Below are 19,956 nucleotides of genomic sequence, written 5' to 3' on the forward strand. Positions count from 1 at the left end.
CAAAAGAGGACATGAGACATGATCGGCATGAAAGCACTGTGACTAGTCAAATGAGTCACACTGGGTGAGAGTCTGCTGTCTTTTTAATCAAGTTGAAATTGCTTGCCACCAACCATGTTCATCCATGAGAATAAAGAACTGTAGAATTTTCCTCTGTTAAAATCATTTCTGAGAAGTGACTAAAGACAAGTAGGCATACTATAGAAACAAGAGGTTGTAGTGATCTACAAACTAATCTATCTGCCTTTTGAGAGTCTTCATGTGCAGTCTTCAATGTGATTGAAAAACCTTACAGGCCTGTGTTCTCTAGAGTCTGATAGGTGATCAGGTCTATTCTGTAAATAATGGGACTTGTGGCAGAATCACTTCCTTGCTCTTACTATTCTCAACCCTGTTTTATAATGGATGCACATTAACAAATTTATTTTGTGCTATTAGACAAACATAGTGTTAAGATATGAAATAAGATTATCTCATTCAACCTTCATAACAAGCCTATGAAGTAAGTACTATTATTAACTGCATTTTGTTAGGGGAGGAAATTGAAACTTGAAGAGATCGAGTAACTTGCCAAGATCACGTCTGTAGTAGGCATTAGAAGCAGGATTTGAAGCCAAGCAGTCTGATTCCAGGGCTTCTAGCTTTGGTGAGTGCACCATACTATCTGAGCTATACATGGTAAAATGCAGTGAACACTCATTACAATAGGTCCATTATAAATTGTTCCTGACTTCAGGTAAATTTTGGCAATTTATAAGACTGAATAATCAAGTCAGTTTTGTTGCTATTTTTTTTTAATTAAGGATACACTTTGGGACCTGTAAAATTGTAAAGAGTTCCTCTCATAAGCCTGTTAAAGTAGAGTACTTTAAACTTTAAGGATGTTCTCCACACAAGAGAAATAAAATCTTTTCATTAAAATACCTTTTTTTAAATGTTTATTTATTTTTGAGAGACACAGACGAGTGTAAGTGGGGGAGGGGCAAAGAAAGGGAGATATAGAATCCAAAGCAGGCTCCAGGCTCCGAGCTGTCAGCACAGAGTCTGATGTGGGGCTCGAACCCACGACAGCAAGCCTGAGCCTAAGTCAGATGCTCAACTGACTGAGCCACTCAGGCATTCCTAAAATATCTTAATATAAATTTTTTATATTTGGCAGTTTTAATTAGTACATGATTAGTATATGAAAAGAGTCTTCCTGTGGAAAGAAATCCTCAAAAGTGCTACCTAAAGACTAAAGTTTTGTTAAAAAAAAAAAAAAAACTTTATTTTCTCATTTTAGACTCCAGAAATAGTTTCCTTCTAAAGCTGACTTCCTTTCTGGAAATAATTTTTGTTTCCAACCATGTTGAGAATCCCTTTTTTTTTTTTTTTTCATTCCTTCTCTCTCTTTCATTCTTTTCCTCCCTCCTTTCCTCCCTCCTCTTGCTTTTCTGGTAGTAGCAGAGAGGAAGGAGGGGGTGGGCACAGGAAAGAGGGAAAAAACAAAACAGAAAAAGAATTGCATGCCAATATGCCTGAATATAACCTCTACTTGTAGATAATTCCATCGAGTTGCACTTTTGCCTTTTTATTTCCGTTTTTGGACACCTCCTTTATCATGCAGCCAACTGGGACAGACAAAGCACTGTTGGTGCCCTGAGCGACAGAACTCTGGTAGGGGGCTGGCTGTAAATTGACGTGGCATGGAAATTCTCCGCTAAGTTGTAGCAGCTTGCATGTTTCCCCTAAAATCAAGCCCAGCCTCCCAGAGCTGTAGTCTAATCATCATGGGTTCAACGACTTTACAGAAAAATGGATAGAAAACGTCTTCAGCTCCTTCCTTTGGACTCAAATGTTTTCTTTTTGACTGTCTATGGTTTAGCTGAAAAAATCAAAGCAGTTAAGTCTGTAACTTTCTTTTTGCAGCTTAAACAACAGAATTTGCTGCTCTCCCTCCCCTATCCTGCAATTTAATTCCTTACAGATTTTGCCATGGGGTGCGGACTTAGAAAGCTAGAAGACCCTGATGATAGCAGCCCTGGAAAAATATTTTCTACCCTGAAGAGACCGCAAGTGGAAACAAAGACAGAATTTGCTTACGAATATGTATTGCTGGATTTTACTTTACAAGGTAATTTTTGCTTCTATTTTATTTGTTAAATGAAATCTCTCAAAGATAAGGCACCCGTTTTTTTAAGTGTTGCTTCTGAATTTTTAAACTATTCTTCACAATCAGATTGTATAAATCTAACAATAATGCTTTGTTTCTTAGTTATATTTTGAAGGTTTTTTGTTTTGTTTGCTTCACTTTTTATAATAGGGATCATATATACTTCAAAAAATTAGAAAAACTGCTTGGAATTATTTTTCATTTTTAAATCAGATGCAGATTTGATCCTTTGTAGAAGGATAGATAAAAATGCTTGATTTCCCAAACTAATACCTATAGCCTTAATGACAGTTTGGGTCTTGAAAAACATCTGAAAGTCACAAGAACGTAGCATGTAGGGAATATGATTTGCATCGTGTGGAAGAGTATTTGCTAAGATAATTCTGAGGTTTCCAACTATGTAAAATTTTGTGAGTGTACTAGTCATTTGATTTTTTTAACCAAGCTAACCTTGAAGTATGAAAATACGGTAAAAAAGAAAAAAAGATAGTCTTTCTGTAAGACATTTCCTTTGCTTGGTGCCCTGTCCCTAACAGAGAAACTCCCTGGTCCAGAAAGTTGGAAACACAAATAAACAAGCCCCGATGGCAGCCCTGTGGAAAGAACAGAGGCAGCTCGAACTCACAAATACTTGGCCTCACTTCTTTTGGAACTTCGGGGTATACAACTGTGTGGATAAAACTGAGCTTTTAGAAAGCAGAACAAAATCTTTAATTGTGGGGTACTGGAAGTGAAATTTAGAATATTGTGCTAGCTGTTAGATTTTCCAGGTATCAGTATTTTAAGTTTTTATTACAAAGTTACACTTTTAATTCTAATAAGCCACACATTTTATCAGTTAATAGAAAGTTTATACTAAATAAATTACCATGTTGGATATTCATTTATTTTCAACTTAAACACAAATTCTCCATTTTTTGGTGTCCTCTGTGAACAGTGCATCTTTGTGCGAGAAGCAAGAGCAGCCCATTTTTCTTTGTCAAAAACGGAGCTAGCCAGCAAGCAAACCCCCTTCCAGGGACATACACAAAATCCAGATATATACTTTTAACATATTCACATTTCTATTTTTATCTAAGACTAAGGTTAGCAAAGGTAAAAATGTCAATATTCTTAATTTTCTTTTTAATTATGAAAGTTTAAAGTGCATTAAGATAATAGTGATAATCAGAAAACTAACCAATCATGTGAATTTTTTCTATACTTTTTCAAAACCCATCACTTGAGAAAATATTTCTGGTGTGGTGCTGTGTTTTCTCCATTGATTGTTCTTGGCAATTATTTTTAGGAAGAATTTCTGTCAATCCATAGGACACAAACACACACTCTCCTTAACCTTAAAACCTGTCTATTCAAAACTTCAGGCCAGAGCCATTTTGACCTGCACTTTAAGACTTGCTGCACAATCCACCATAGGATTTTAGGGCTTAAAGTAACTTTACATTTTTTTCTGATTTATTTCCTTCTAACAATGTTAGCAGTCTCCAACAAATAAGTATAAATGCAATCATGCTCAAATCAAACATCTACACCTTCCATCAGAAGTGATTTTGGTTTTGTTTTTATCAGAAGCACTTCTCTCCATGAAAGGAGTATAGTAACTACCTCTACTCTAGGTGTTTGCAGGAGGTAATAGTATTACACTATGAAGCGTAAGTATGGGCATAGATTACAAATGCTAGCACAAAAAGCAGGCAAATATTTTAAAGTTGCATCTGGTTCCTATTTCAATGAGACGCCTAGTCTTCTGGTGCCCCTCTCTGTCCAATTCTTCCACATTTTTGTTGTGTTTTGTTTTGTTTTTGTTTTTGTCTTTGCATCAGAAGCTAAGGCTCTGTATCACCCCAAGTGCACAAATCACCTTTCTTTTATTCTGTCTCTGACCTCCACCTGCCACTCCAGTGTATACAGGAGTGAGTCCTGGAGGCGGTGGCGGGAGGGGGAGCAATTAAAACATGCCAGCCTTCTATTTAGCATTGGCAATTCTGTCCTGGGATTGCTGTAAGTACTGAATAATGGCACCTCCTATTTCTCAGAAGCCACTGTGAGTAACCGTTCAGGAAATAAAATGGTCTGGTAACAGCTGTGTGTGCTCATGACAAGCCTGTCATGTACCTTGTTTTCCTCCGTTTTTTCCAAACAGAGGACATGAGACAGAGAGAAAGTCTCAGTGGGCAAAAGGAGACCCTTTGAAATTTCCAGCGCCCTGTGTTGGGATGGCTAATTATCCTGAACTTGTTTATTTTCCATTTAATTCCATTCTCTTGTTCTTCTTTCTTTCTTTCTTTCTTTCTTTCTTTCTTTCTTTCTTTCTTTCTTTCTTTCTTGTCTTTCTCTTTCTTCCTTCCTTCCTTCTGTCCTTCCTTCCTTTCTCTTTTTGCTTCCCCACACTTTTGTGGGGGCAGTACATGGGGACTTTGGGCCACTATTTACATCTCTATGGGAGAAATAATAGCATAGTCATTAAAAACATAAAACTCTGGAGCCAGAGTTCCTGGATTCTGAATCTAGGCTCTTTCACTCACTATGTCAGGTTTATAAATGTTGCTATATCTCAGTTTCCCCATCTGGAAAATAAGGATTCTGGTGGTGCTTACATAATGGAGTTGTTTTGAGGATTAAGAAGGATAATACAAGATAATCCACTTAATAAAAGTTAACTATTATTATCCCTCCTGGCTTTCTGCCAGGTCTACCAACTGCACTAGTGAGATTTCAGTAAAATATTTGTGATGAGTTTTCTGGATCAGGTATAGTAATCTATGAATGTGTATTTATGAGAGTGTGTGAGTGTATATACAAGCATGTTACAGAATTTCTTAATGAATAGTTAAATTAACTCTGCAAATGATCCAAAAGTGTTAGTTTCATCCTTAAATCCCAGAAAAGAATGTGAATAATAATAGCCTTAAGGATTTTTAAAGCACATACAGCTTTATGATTAAAGGAATTCTTACAATACTAAAAACCCAATAGAAAGAAGGACAGATGGTAGCTTTGAATTTCTAGTAAAATTATGTAAAATATATTAAGTAAAGTTTTTCTTGCCCCTAACTTGCTTCCTTATTAAAACAAGAAAGTCTCATTGTCTTTTATCACTACTCTTAACAGCAATACATACATATGACATATGGATTTTGTAAAAGATGCTGATAAGTACTAGAAATACGAAGAGGATCAAGACAATTTCTACCCTCAAGTATTTTATATTCTAACTATTCAAACTGGACAAGATCCTAAACTCTTCAAGTTAGGAACTATTTCCTATCCACCTTTGTATCCCCCTTTCTAGCACAGTATTTGGTACATGAACAATGGCCAATAAGTTTTGTTGAATTATGAATGAAAAATTGTAATACAAATACAAGAGGTGTCAGCAAAAGGAAAATTTAATTTTGAATATGGTCAGGGAACTTGAATTAGGACTTTAACTGACCCTGAAGAAAAAATAGGGCTTAGATAATTAGAAAAAGATTAAGAGGTTGAAGCATATTCAAGGGCTGTTGTCTAGAGCAGTGAACTAAGGGAGATTTTGTTGGAGAAAGGGAGAGAATAAGGTTGGAAATAAATGGAGTATGAAATGCTCTGACCTGGCTAAGGAATAACTCCTTGATTCTGTGGGAATTAAGTAGCTGTAAAGGCTTTTGAGTGAGTGGTTGATAGGTACAGAGAAGTTTTTTTAGAAGATTAATGTGAGATTGCAGTGGGGAGAGATCAGAGTGTGGACATTTATTTAGAAGGCTAATGGACATTTATTTAGAAGGCAGTGGACAATGAGGACCTGCGGTAGGAGAGAATGCAAGGAGCAAATATAACAGCCATTATTAAGGAGGAACTTACTGACTTGTGGCTGGCTGGATTTGAAGGAAGAGAAAGAATGAGGAATTCAAGATGCCTTCAACTTCTGAGTAACTGTGTAACTGAGCCTGAGTAACTATGGAAATAATGATTCCTCTTACAGTGGGAAGGGCAGCCCAAAGAGAGTACATGGTGAGTGAGCAGTTCCATCACAGGCATGTTCCATTTGTAATGGCAGTGGACATCCTGGTAGAGACTCTTACAGACACATAGGTGGAGATGATGATTTCCAGGAGGAACTGAAATAGTTAAAGTCTTAAAAAGCATGAATGGTGGGCAAAGTATAAGCATCTTGGGCTGAGTTGTCAGGCATATTTAGCCATATTGAGGGCAATTTCAATAAAATGACCAAGAATGAAGACAGTCAGGACTGTATAGCACCAGAGAGAACAAGGTGAGAGAGGGTTTCAAAAAAACAAGAAGTGGTCAGTAATTTTAGGTGATAAAGAACTTTTAAGAAGAATGTAGATGTGGCACTGAAGAGAATGCATGAAAGAATCAACAAGAAGTGAATAAAGGATTAGAAATGAGGGAAGGAGAGAAGAAGGGAGGGAGAGGGAAGAGAGAAAGGAAGAGTGGGTCCAGCTAAATCTTCTGTAGCTGTCTGAATCTAATAAATTCCTGAGCATTTCCCCAAACAGTCAAAAGATTTTCAAAGGTAAAGTGCTACACTAAAGGAACTTTTAATAAAAGGGACTAAACCTAATCAGGCATCAACATAATCCCTGTTGTAGTGCCTAGCCCAAATTCCTACTAGGTGAATAAACCTATACAAGGAGTTCCATTCTTTGAAATGGTGAGATATTTCAGCCTAGAATAATAATAAAACCTCATAAATCCAGACAACTGGGAGAGAAAAATATTTCATTCTAGACTGAGAGAGAAGAGAATCTCTAGTAATAGCAGAGTTGATCCACCTAAATATTGATGTTGGAAGAAAATACATATACATTGATATTGACAATCTAAATCATGTTTTCTATCCTACATATATTTCTTATATCTGAGTGAACATTTACTCATTAATTGAATTAATATTTATTGAGCACCTACTGAGCTAAGAGCTGGGATACAACGATAAATAAAGCCTAGTCCCTGCTCTTATGAACCTGCACTCCAATGAGCATCCAACTGAGGGACACTGATAAATAAACATTTAGTTACAATGTGTACATACACATACTGTATATGATACAGTCTATCCTAGAAGTATGAGGGTTATAGGAGCAGAAAGAAGAACACCTCTACCTGATTATGGGATTCAGAAAGATTCCTTAAAAGAGGGGTCACCTCATCTGAGATGTAAAGAATGAGTGGGACTTAGACAAAGATTTGTATCCAGAATTTAGAAAATACAACTGCAAATTGATAAGGAAAAACCAAACAACATAAAAATGCACAAGGAATTTGGAATTATGTCCAATGGTTTTGACCAATATGGTCATTGAATTAACATAAACTACTTAATCCAATGACTATATCCAATAGTCATATGAAGCTGTGCTCAACCTTATCAGTAACTAGAAAAATGCATGTTAAAGCTACAGTGAAATGCCACTTCAAAACATCCAAAATGGCTAAAATTTTAAAAGACTGTTAATTCCATGTTTTAAGAAATTGGTACAACCATTTGTAAAATACAAATGCTTTGCATTATCTAGTTATATGAAGATATACCTAACATAAATGTATGCACATGTGTACCATGAGGCACATAAAACACTTCATACAAGTGTTATTTATATGTTTTTTTTAAGTTTTTATTTAAATTCTAGTTAGCTAAGGGGCTCCTGGATGGCTCAGTCAGTTAGGTATCCAACTTCAGCTCAGGTCATGATCTCACAGTTCGTGAGTTCGAGCCCTGCATCGGGCTCTGTGCTGACAGCTCAGAGCCTGGAGCCTGCTTCAGATTCTGTGTCTCCCTCTCTCTCTGCTCCTTCCCCACTCACACTCTGTCTCTATCTCGGAAAAAAACTAAATAAACATTAAAAAAATTTTTAATTAAAAAAATAAATTTTTAGTTAAGGTATAGTGTAATGTTGGTTTCAGGAGTAGAATTTAGTGATTTATCATTTATATATAACACCCAGAGCTAATCATAACAAGTGCCCTTTTTAATACCCATCACCCATCTCCCCACCCTCCTCTCCTCTGGTAATCATCAGTTCATTCTCTATTGTTAAGAGTCTCTTATGATTTGCCTCCCTCTTTTCCCCCCATATGTTCATCTATTTTTTCCTTAAGTTCCACATAGGAGTAAAATCATATGGTGTTTGTCTTTCTCTGACTAACTTATTTCGTTTACCATAATGCAGTCTAGCTCCATCCAGGTGGTTGCAACTGACAGGGTTTCATTTTTTATGGGTGAGTAATATTCCATTATATATGTATACCACATCTTTTTTACCCATTCATTAGTCAATGGACATTTGAGCTCTTTCCATAATTTGACTATTATTGATAATGCTGCTGTAAACATCAGGGTGCATGTGCCCCCTCCAATCAGTATTTTATATCCTTTGGGTAAATATCTAGTAGTTCAATTGCTGGGTTGAAAGGTACTTCTGTTTTTAACTTTTTGAAGAACCTCCATACTTTTATCCAGAATGGCTGCACCAGTTTGTATTCCCACCATAGTGTAAGAGGGTTCCCCTTTCTCCACATCCTCACCAGCATCTGTTATTTTGTGTTGTTAATTTTAGCCATTCTAACAGGCATGAAGTGGTACCTCATCATGTTTTACTTGTATTTCCCTGATTATGAGTGATGTTGAGCATCCTTTCATGTATCTGTTAGCCATCTGAATGTCTTCTTTGGAAAAATATTCATGTCTTCTGCTCACTTCTTAACTGGGTTATTTTTGGGTTGTTGAATTTGATAAGTTCTTCATAGATCTTAATAACCCAAAAGTATGAACAACACATAAATACTAGAAAAAAATTGTGGTACACTCACACAGTGGAACACTATACTGCAAACTTTTTCTGTAAGGGACCAGATAGTAAATATTTTAGGCTTTGCAAGCCATGTGCTCACCATCGCAATTACTCAGCTCTGCCATCGTAGTACCAACTTACCATTCATTACAAAACAGACCATATGCAGTACTTTGCCAGCCTTAACTGTACTGCAATGAAAATGAACAAACTACAACTACACAAGCTACACAACATGAATCTTACAAGCATAATGTTGAGGGAAAGAAAACAGACACACGGGGTGCCTGGTTGGGTCAGTCGATAGACCAGGCAACTCTTGATCTTGGAGTTGTGAGTTCAAACCCCATATTGGGTGTACAGATTACTTTTAAAAAATAAAAACTAAAAAAAGACATACACAAAAATATATGTCTTACAATTCCATTTATATAAAACTAAAAAAACTGGCAAAACTGAACTACGGTGTTTAAGGCTGCATTCTTGGATAGTAAACTAAAAGAAGAGAAAGGAAATGATGATCATAAAACTCAAGGTAGTACAGAGGGGAGAGGGGGATTGTGATTGGAAAGAGCAAAATGGGAAGCTTCTGGAGTGCCCATCATTTTCTGATTTTTGAGCAGATGATGGTTACCCAAGTGTTGATAGTGTTAAATATGTTTTGTTTTGAATGTTTTTCTTTTCTTTTTCGTATGTTATAGTTCAACCTCTACCTCCAATTTTTAAACAGTGAAGAAAAAGAGACTAAGTAGGGGGCGCCTGGGTGCCTTAGTCAGTTGGGCGTCAAACTCTTGATTTCTGCTCAGGTCATGATCACAGATTCATTGGATCAAGCCCCACATCAGGCTCTGTGCTGACATTGTGGTACCTGCTTGGGATTCTCTCTCTCGCTCTCTTTCTGCCTCTCCCCACCAAATAAATAAGTAAACATTAAAAAAAAGAAGAAGGAGACTAAGTATAGAAAGTGCAGGTAAGACAAATAAGGCTGAAAGACAAGATGTACAGATTTGGAAATGAGAGAAAATTACATGGTCTGTCTTAGAACCACAGATAAAAACAGAATGGACAAAGAGTAGCACATGAAGTAGGCAGCAATGAAATTAAGGCTGCAGGAGTCTGAAATGGTCATAAGTTGATCTTTCATACATCTGCCTATAATAATGAACCATGTAGTTCAGTAGAATTTTACCATATTTAAAACTACAGTTACATTACTTCAATTAAGAGTAACTACAAAAATGGAATCTTTCATTGAAAACATAAAAGTTTACATAGTTTAGATATTGTTCATCTAGCAGTTCATATTTCTAAATAATTTTAAGTATGTTGATAAGTAAACTAAATATTCTTTTTAATATCCATACACTAAATTGCCTAACAATTTAGTATAGCTCAAAAGCTTTAGCCTAGCTCATGTCTAAATTTTCACAAATTCTATACTAACATGATCCAAATCAATGAAGTTTTACTTCTCTCTAGGCACTAGAGTGTATGGCTGTGGAGTCATTCTGTCTGGTTTGATCATAGCCTACCCACTTACTAGCAGTTTGGGCAAGTTACCAAATCTCTCTTCCTGAGTTTCCTCATCTGAGAATAATGATAATATCTACCCTATGAAGGTTTTGTAAGGGTTTATCAAGACTAGGCATGTAAAGCATTTCACGTAAGTGCCTGGCACAAAATATGCACTTGATGTATGTTACTTAATATTTTTTACTATAATTGCTAGATATATATGGACATTGACAGTCTATTCCCTTTTGAAAATACGGCAAAACTACGGCCAGTGTTTGTACATTGTATGTTTATCTGAGGAAAGAGTGTTTCATAAATATTTCAAAAACACATACCAAACTTCAGAAATAAATCGGTGGAAAGAACGTATATGTCTTGGACAGTTTTCCTAGAGTTACATCATCAGAGAAAAGCTTTCGGCATTGAGCAATTTCATAGCTTTATACAGGATGGTGGATTTTTCCAGTTTTAAATTTGTTCTTGGTCTATGAGGCTTTTAAGCAAATGAGTGTGAAAAAGTCTATTAATATTTTATTTTTTAAAACTATGAGGATAAGTGATAGAACATTGCTTGACCTTAGTATGTTTCAATCTTAATCATAAAAATCTACTTTACATTGGTATAGTTTTTTCAAAGCAATTACAAAACATTTTCAGCAGTTATTCTTGTAAGGTATAATAAAGTATTACAAATCATGTAGCATCAATTTAACAGTAACCAACCACACCCTATCATGCCATTTGCTCCTTCTCCCAAAGAGCTGAAAGAGAACTGATGGTGGCTGGAGAGCTAGGAAGAACAAGACGGATGGCCTGCAGCTGCTGCTAACCACCCGTGCTGTTCAAATTCTAGCCAAAACAACCACCGCCTCCCCCTGAATTTCCTGGTTTAAAAATTAATAGAGCCATGGGGCATCTGGCTGACTCAGTCAATAGAGCATGCAACTCTTGATCTTGGGATTGTGAGTTCGAGCCCCATGTTAGGTATAGAGATTACTTAAAATATTAAAAAGAATACTAATTGACCCTCTGATATTACTGTCCCAGGATAAGGACATGAAATCAAAGTCTTGGCCTCAAACACCAAACCTGTTGTGGAAACATAATTACTCACTCTGGTGAGTACTGATGAAACTTCCTCACTCTGTGCCCAATTCTCCCCTTCCTCACATTTCTCAGCTGAATCAGGCTTCTAGTCTCTCAGCACAGTTTAAAACATTAGTGAGAACTGAGAAAATTACATGAAGGGAAGTTCTCAAAAAAATTCCCAGATTTATTTTTCCTCCTTTTGCTCCCGAGTATGATGCTAACATGTTTAAAGCAAGTCTCAATGTCAGGTAAGAACAGTTTGTTCAAAGAGTGAACTCCAGCCTTTCTATCATCATCCTTCTCCTCTTCCCTCTAGTGAGGAAGAATTGGATCGTTGTGTTGCATCCTAGGATGCTGAACACTGTCTAACATGATCTAGGTGGCCTGGCCTGAACCTGAGCAGTCTCCAGTCTGCAGAGTCCCCGGGGTGACCCAGAGAAGAAGTCACAAATGAAGGAGACATGGCCATTTTCAGCCTTCAGACAGGTCTCACTTGGTGTATACAGTGTTAAAATATGAATTCACTGTCACTTTTTTAAAATGGGCAAATATTACATAAAAATCTGGATTTGAGGGTCTTCTTAAAAATTGGAAGATCCAATAAAAACTGCCTCTGTGGCAGCTCTGAGCCATGGCTACTGCTCTCTTTGGATGAGGTCCTGAGTCTTTTCCAAGTCAGCCTCTTCCAGAACAGCTCCTTTCTTCATTTTTATCAGTCTAGTGCCTGCAGGCATTTGAGTCCAGGACTCAGTGTAATAAATAGGTCAGTGAGTCAGAAACCATTGATTTGGAGTGTGAGCTAGGAATGCCTAATCCACAGCATGAGTTAGGGACTTCTAGAATTCTACAGGTTGAGAGCAGGCCTCATGTTTGGTTTAAACCCAAATCTCTATAGTGATCTTCTTTCTGGAGTTTTTTAAAACCAACAATGACTTATCTCTGAAGGCGACCTCATTTGAAGCTCTGTTCTGACTGGACCATCAGTAGACAGGCACACCACTCATGTTCAAGCGTTTACTTTCTGCTAAGCACTGGGCTCCTCTTTTACAGTTACTACTGAGCAACTCCACAGAGTTACTACTATCTATCCTTATCTCAGAGAGGCAAAGTAACTTGTTTCAGATCTAGTAAATGGCATATCCTTGAATTGCACCCAGGCAATTGGCTTCCAAAGCCTAATGCTTTTAGTAAGGATACTGCGTTGCCTCTCTTTGCAGAGGAGAGGAGTTTATTTAACAAAGCAACCAACAGTTGTATAGCACAACGGCATGCTAGATGCGTTCTAGGAACAAATATTAACTTATTTCATCTTTCTGACAATCCTATAGGGTAGATCCTATTATTGTTCTCACTCTGCAGATAAGGAAATAGAGAAACACGGGTGCAAAGTACCTAGTAAGTGACAGACCTGGGATTTGCACCCCAGTTCTAGAGTCTGTTTTCTAAACTGATGCTCCATGAGTACCCTGGAGCTCTGTTAATTGAATATGTTGATGTTACACCTAATTTTTCATTTGTTGATCTTTTAACAAATATCTTTTAAGCACTTACCATTATTGTTATGTCTATAATGAGTACTATTTATCAAAAGACGCAGACCTCCAGATAGAAGAATATACCCATTGATACAGTTTAATAATTAACGTAAGACACTGAGCCCAAAATAAACATGATTTTTATGTAAACTTATATTAAAATATATTTATACAATTTTTTTCTCCCTCTCTAACTTTTCTAGATTTCTCAATTTGTGACTTCTCCCAAAACTACTGAGTATGTGTTTAATGCATTAACGTTTCTTTTACTTTGAGACCCAAGACAATAACCTTACTTTAGTGAGAGTGCAGGAGGGTGTGGAGTTGACCTAGAAACCTGAATGTATTCCATTAACATCACCAGAGAATGAGGTGTTCCTTAGAAAACCATTCTCCATCTGAACAGGAACCCCCTTACACACCAATGTTACTCTGTTATAGCTATCTTCTTGGTGATTGTTTTTAGTATGTTACATAACTCTGCCTTTGAAAACCATGTCTGAAACAAGAGAATGGAGGGAATGAGTTCATTGTAATAATCAATTCGGGACAATGAAGTGTAGAAAGCCTGTTAAGTAACACCAGACTGTAGGTAAAGTTTTTATAGTTCTTTTATCTAGTTTTATCATTCATTTTATTCCCTCCTTGCTCCTTCTTAGTGGGTCTCTAAGCCTCTACCAAATCACTTAGCATTGGATATGAGATGCTTTCAAGTTGTACGTACAGGCATAGAATTAGATAACATTGAGTCTCAGATAGAAAGTTGTGCTCTTTTCAATTTTTAAGCCTTCCAATCAGTTTGGAGTTAATATGTCTTTAACACATCTCTAATGGCTAATTTTCCTGTTCAACCAAGAGAGAATAGAGCTGTGGCTTAGAATCTTTGGTAGATAACAGTATCTACTAGAATATAATAAATGTTTTTGCTGTATTTACTGTATGACAACTTTCTGCTTATGGTAAGCAGTTCTGCTTTTATGGTCCTATAAGAAATATAAATTCCTTTTGAAATAAGTTTAAGTTTAATTTTTTTATGTTTATTTATTTTTGAGAGAGAGTGCAAGCAGGGGAGGGGCAGAGAGAGAGAGAGGGACAGAGATCCAAAGCAGGCTCTGCACCAACACTAGTGAGCCTGATGTGGGGCTCAAACTTGCAAACTGTGAGATCATGACCTGAGCCAAAGTTGGATGCTCAACCAACGGAGCTACACAGGCGCCCCTGAAAAATTTAAGATTAAAGTGAAAATTTAAAGAGGAACTGTATGGAAGTACAGATGGTACTCAGATATGACAAAAACTAAAAGTGTGCTCAATGACTTAAGTGTGGAATAAATTACCCCAAGTCCAATACACACATGGTAGTGAGGGGAGTTGTGGGGAACTCTATGCCTCTCATGAAAAAGTGGATGGTCTTTGTGAGAACTTTTTGATAAGCTGAGGGTTTATTTGAGTACTAGACTTTTGAGGTTGCTGGCAGTCTGCTTTCCATTTACGTGGCGCAAAAATCTCTTCCCTTTCATTTTTTGCCATATTGCTTTACCACACATATTTTAAAAGAACTGAGCTTGTCAGAGTCCTATTATTCTTCCCCGCCACCTGCAGTTTGGGTGAATACTCCTCCATGTACCTGTCTCCTCCACTGTTCAGTGTCAAACTTGCCAGCTTCTTTGTGTGAGAGCCCTTGACATACATCTTCGCTATTCCTCACTTATTTAGCACATAGTTGAAGAACCTGTGTCTTCAGACCCCTGCTTCCTGAGCAAGGATATCCTGTCTGTCTGTAATTTGACCCTTAAATTGAACACAACCCAATTATTAATTCAACAAATATTAACTGAGGATTGATGTGGTAGGTACTGTTCCAGGAATAAGGAAATAAAGATGAACAAAATGTGAATATCCCCACCTTCATGAAGCTTTCATTTTGGTGAGAGAGGCAGATATTAGATGAGATAATTAGGTGAATACACTAGTATATTATGATTATTGTTTAGAAGGTGATCAATATGAAAGGGAAGGAAAATAAAGAGGAAGTACACCCTGGTGGTCTGCTCAGCATAGAATCCAATGAGCCACCTTCCTATGGAGACAATTGCCTTTCAGACGACTATGATCACATTAGGTTAACTTCTAACTTATAGTTAATCTGTTGTCAGCCAAAGTACCTAAGGGTCCCTCCTTTCCCCACCAAATGAACATGTATTAAATCATATTTCTCTCATTCTGTGTTTTGAACTATGAAAAGAACTAAGAATTTATCTCTGTTCAAATTTGGGTAGGGGGAACATATAGACTACCAAACCAAGAGTTCTTCAAATCCTCATTCTCTTTTTTTATTTTTATTTTTTAATTTATTTTATTTTTTATTTGAGAAAGACTGAGCATGCAGAAGGAGAGAGAGAAAGAATCTCAAGCAGGCTCCACACTTGGTGCATAGCCCAATGCGGACTTAATCCCATGACCTTGGGATCATGACCTGAGCCAAAATCAAGAGTTAGACACTCAACTGAGCCACCCAGGCACCCCAAATCCTCATTCTCTTAGTCAATGTATTTGCAGCCACTGCTTTGTTATATAAGTTATCATTCTTCATTGACTCCAAAACATTGCTGATTATAAAACACTTGCATAACTTCATGCACTACTAAGAGAAAAAAATGAACAAATTTAACTATGACTTACTACTTTCTTACCTTAGTAATTTAATTTTTACCAATGGTAAAAGCTCTTTGAGACATTTTTAAACATCAGTTATTTCTTCTATTTTTCTCCTACATATATAAAAAAGGAAAACTAAGTGCAATAAAGATATTCCTAAAACTTCTTTACACTCAGGCCCCAATTCTTCTGAATCATTTTAGATTCAGAGCCCTTATGTCCCCTTTTTTCCACATAATTTTTTCCTCTGGGATGTCAGGAGTATTGGGAATGCCACAGTCCTTAAAAGAGTGCTAGACTTTTCTATGAAGTACCTGACACCCACTGGGGGACGAGGGCTTTCTTGATATTGCCAGAGGTTACACTGGCAAGTTTTCAGGCAACAACCAGAACTCACAGTTGTAGTGCAAGTGATTCTTGAATGGTTTGTTGACTGAAACCACAAGCACTCTCTCTAGTCGTGCCAAATGGGAAAACAACCAACTTGTCACAGCTTGTCATGCCCACTATAATTACACCCAGCCAATGGTAGTGGTTAAAATGCAGGAGAGATTTCAAGCCAACGCATATCCCTTTTTCTTGTATTGAATTGTATAATTTACAAAGACACGCTTTTCATAAAAAGAAATACTCATCTCCACTCATATTATTTTGAGTTATCAACTACAGTCTACATACTTTTGTGTTTCATTTTTGTCAGGTAAATAGTATTTTTTTCAATAAACTTTAAAATTTCTTTTACTTTCATGATTTTTATGTATTCATTTTATAATTTACCTTGCTAAGATAATCATGTAAAACCGATACAAAAATATCAAAGTTTTTTATTTTTCTGGCATCATTTTGAGAAAGAAGGCATAGCATACCTTTTTAAACCAATAACCTAGTGCCACTGTACTTTTCAAAAAAATAATCTAAACATAAGGCCTAAGCTATCAAAATCCTAGAAATAAACATAGGGGAGAACTTTCATGACATTGGATTTGGCCAAGATTTTTTTAGATATAACACGAAAAGCAAAGGCAACAAAAGTAAAAATAGGTAATGTGACTACATCAAACCTAAAAACTTCTGTATATTAAAGGACACAATCAACAGAGTGAAAAGTCAGTCTATGAAATGGGAGTAAATATTATATCCAGAATATATAAAGAATTTCTATTGAGAACAATAATAACCCAATTTAAAAACGGGCAAAGGACTTGAATAGGCATTTCTCAAAAAATGATACACAAATGGCCAATGAGCCTAAGATGTTCAACATCACTAATCGTTAGGAAAATACAAATCAAAACTACATTGAAATATCATACCCATTAGGATGGCTACTATTTAAAAAAAAAAAAAAGGAATAGAAAACAAGTGTTGGCAAAAATATAGAGAAATTGGAAAACTTGTACACTGTTGATGGGAATGTAAAATAGTGCATTCACTATAGAAAACAGTATGGCCATTCCTCAAATACTTAAAAATAGAATTACCAGGGGCACCTGGGTGTCTCAGTCCATTAAGTGTCTGGCTCTTGATTTTGGCTCAGGTCATGACCTCACAGTTTGCACTATGTAGACCTATATGAGGCTCTGTGTTGACAGTGCAGAGCCTGCTTGGAATTCTTTCTTTCCCCCCCCTCTCTGCCCATCCCCCCTCACATGCTCTCTCTCTCTCTCTCTCTCTCTCTCTCTCTCAAAATGAGTAAACATTTTTTAAAAATAGAATTACCATATAATTCAGCAATCACACTTGTGGGTATACATCCAAAAGCATTGAAAGCAGTATCTCATACAGATATTAGCATGTCCACATTAATAACAGTACTATTCACAATAGCCAAGAATTGGAATCAACTCAAATATCCACTGATGGATGAATGGATAAACAAAATATGGTATATCCATACAATGGAATCTTATTCAGTCTTAAAAAGAAAGGAAATCCTGTCATATGCTACAACATGGATGAAGCAGGAGGACATTAAGTAAAATAAGCCAGTCAAAAAAGACAGATAAATAGAGTTCACCCAAGAACAATAAGGGTTTGAATTGCACAGGTTCACTTACATGCAGATTTTTTTTCAATAAACACAGTATAGTACTGTAAATGTATTTTTCTTCCTTATGACTTTTTTCATGACATTTTCTTTTCTGTAGCTTACTTTATTATAAGAATATAGTATCTAATACATATAGCATACAATATATGTGTTAATTGACTGTTTATGATATTGGTAAGGCTTCCAGTCAACAATAGGCTATTATTTAATTAAGTTTTTAGGAAGTCAAAAGTTATATGCAGATTTTTGACCATGGGAGCTGGTGCCCCAACCCCCGTGTTGCTCAAGGATCAACCATAATATATGATTCTACTTGTATGAGCATCGAAAGTAATCAAATTCTTTCCAATCCTTTGGTTTTTTATTTCTGGGATTTCCTTCCAAGCAATGGTATCAAGAGTAGACATAGGTAAGACCACATATGACCAGATTGTGACTCCAACCAAGTCAGCAAGGGAAGCAAGCCTGATGGGATCCAGAAGCTCTCCACGCCTACAATCTCATTCTTTATATGTGATAAAGTCCTCTCCCAAATTTCTCTCCAGATTTCACTCATGGTGGAGCTAATTATATCCATTATAGTTCCACTTCTGATTACTTTTTACCTCATTTTCATTTTTTCCTCATTGCAATCTGATTAACTTAAGGGACCTAAAATGGTGCCTGAAGCTAGAGCATTCTGAAGTGAACATAACCTTTAACTCTACCTGGTTGGGTTCTCACTAGGTTCTTGACCACCTTCAATTTTATAATCAAAAAGAGTAACAGTTTTGCAACACTGCTGGTGTGTTCTTTCCTGTTGTGTCTCTCTCTGACAAGTCCAAGATAACTGTACATTTGTTTCTGAATTTACTAGCTAATTTTATTTCCATTAGCTAACCTGGATGGCTATCCCTCCTTTATGTAATAATTTTACTTCATAGTTCCTCTTACAAACAGTATTTCCAACTTAACATAATAATAACCTAAGGAACATGCTAACCATAGAAAGAAAAATAAGGTAGATTCTTTGCTGTTAAGCAATTCAGTCTAACAGCAGAGACAAACATATATACAACCAACTATAATAAAGTCTGAAAGGGAACGAGTAGAATGCACACACAGAAGAAGAAGTGATTAACCAGGATCTGGGAGCAGGAAAGGAAATGAAGGCCTGGCAGCATGAAATATCATATGAGGTTCAGGAACTGTAGTAGTATAGGCCTGCCAAAACAAGACCTACAAGAAAACAGATGACAAGAGTGAAGACCGAACAAGTAAAAAGAGGCCAGACTATGAAGATTCTTCGGTATCATGCTAAGTAAGGCATTTCCACTTCCTACAATAAGCAACAAGATCCATTAAAAAGGCCTCATTTTGAAAAAATGGTGTGGAAATTAGTGTATCATTCTAAAAATGGGTTTAGGTTATGTATATATTACCTCTTAGCCTTAGCAGTTTATTGTGTTTTATAGTTTTTCAGTTTCTTTGTCTGGAAATCAGGGTTGATAGTTAAAATACCTAAAAAGGAAACCAAATGAATGATGGAGCAATTGCCGCAAACCCATGCAGCATAGGGCCGTTGGACAATGAAACCCAGCTGTTTCTTCAAAGTCCAGGATCATTCTCTTTGGTGTTTTTTCCTACACATAACAATGAAGAAAATCCATTGTAAATAGATTAGTGCAAATCCAAAAAAGAATGAGAATTTGAGGAAATGGATTTGTCTTAATTTCTATAACTTTTCTATTGAGGGTTTTGTTTCCTTTTGAGACATTGGCATGAATACCCAGTGCTGGTGGATTTCTGTTCCATCATGTGGGTATTAATGTAAGAGGAGGTGGGGGATTTCCTCTGACCCTTCTTCCTTGTCTGCTTCTTAACCTCCTCCCTGTGTTCAGGCAATTAGCAGCAGTTCTTTGCTGGACACCACGGACCAGACTGACAGAAGGCCAACAGCCAGCACTGCTCACTGGAATTAAGTTCATATGTTTTGTTACTCAAAAGATAATCAAATTGCAGGTCTATTTCTAGATATTAATTCTTGATTGCTTTCCAGAAAACAAAAAATATTGTTACAGAAAATAAAGTTGTTTTTTAAATTAACTCTGCTTGAACATTAAGAACATTTTCCCAAATAACACACCCTTTTCCTTTTACTAAAAACTGTACACATTGTACTACT

The 19,956-nt window shown here is 36.5% G+C and overlaps 1 protein-coding gene across 2 annotated transcripts in view; it reads left to right on the plus strand.

Annotated features, from left to right (window-relative positions):
- Positions 1 to 609: 609 nt before the first annotated feature.
- RFTN2 (raftlin family member 2) overlaps positions 610 to 19,956 on the plus strand; it is a 60,939-nt gene continuing 41,592 nt past the window's right edge. Inside the window, exons 1-2 of one of the 2 annotated variants that reach the window (XM_029934148.1) lie at positions 610 to 646; positions 1,967 to 2,113. In XM_029934148.1, the coding sequence (XP_029790008.1) occupies positions 1,975 to 2,113 (139 nt within the window). In that variant the 5' untranslated portion in view covers positions 610 to 646; positions 1,967 to 1,974. Of the gene's footprint in view, positions 647 to 1,723; positions 1,882 to 1,966; positions 2,114 to 19,956 lie in introns of those variants that run through there. The other variant, XM_029934149.1, reaches the window with a different exon arrangement.

This window comes from Suricata suricatta, chromosome 3 (genome assembly GCF_006229205.1).
Source record: "Suricata suricatta isolate VVHF042 chromosome 3, meerkat_22Aug2017_6uvM2_HiC, whole genome shotgun sequence".
In the NCBI taxonomy this organism is placed as follows: domain Eukaryota; kingdom Metazoa; phylum Chordata; class Mammalia; order Carnivora; family Herpestidae; genus Suricata; species Suricata suricatta.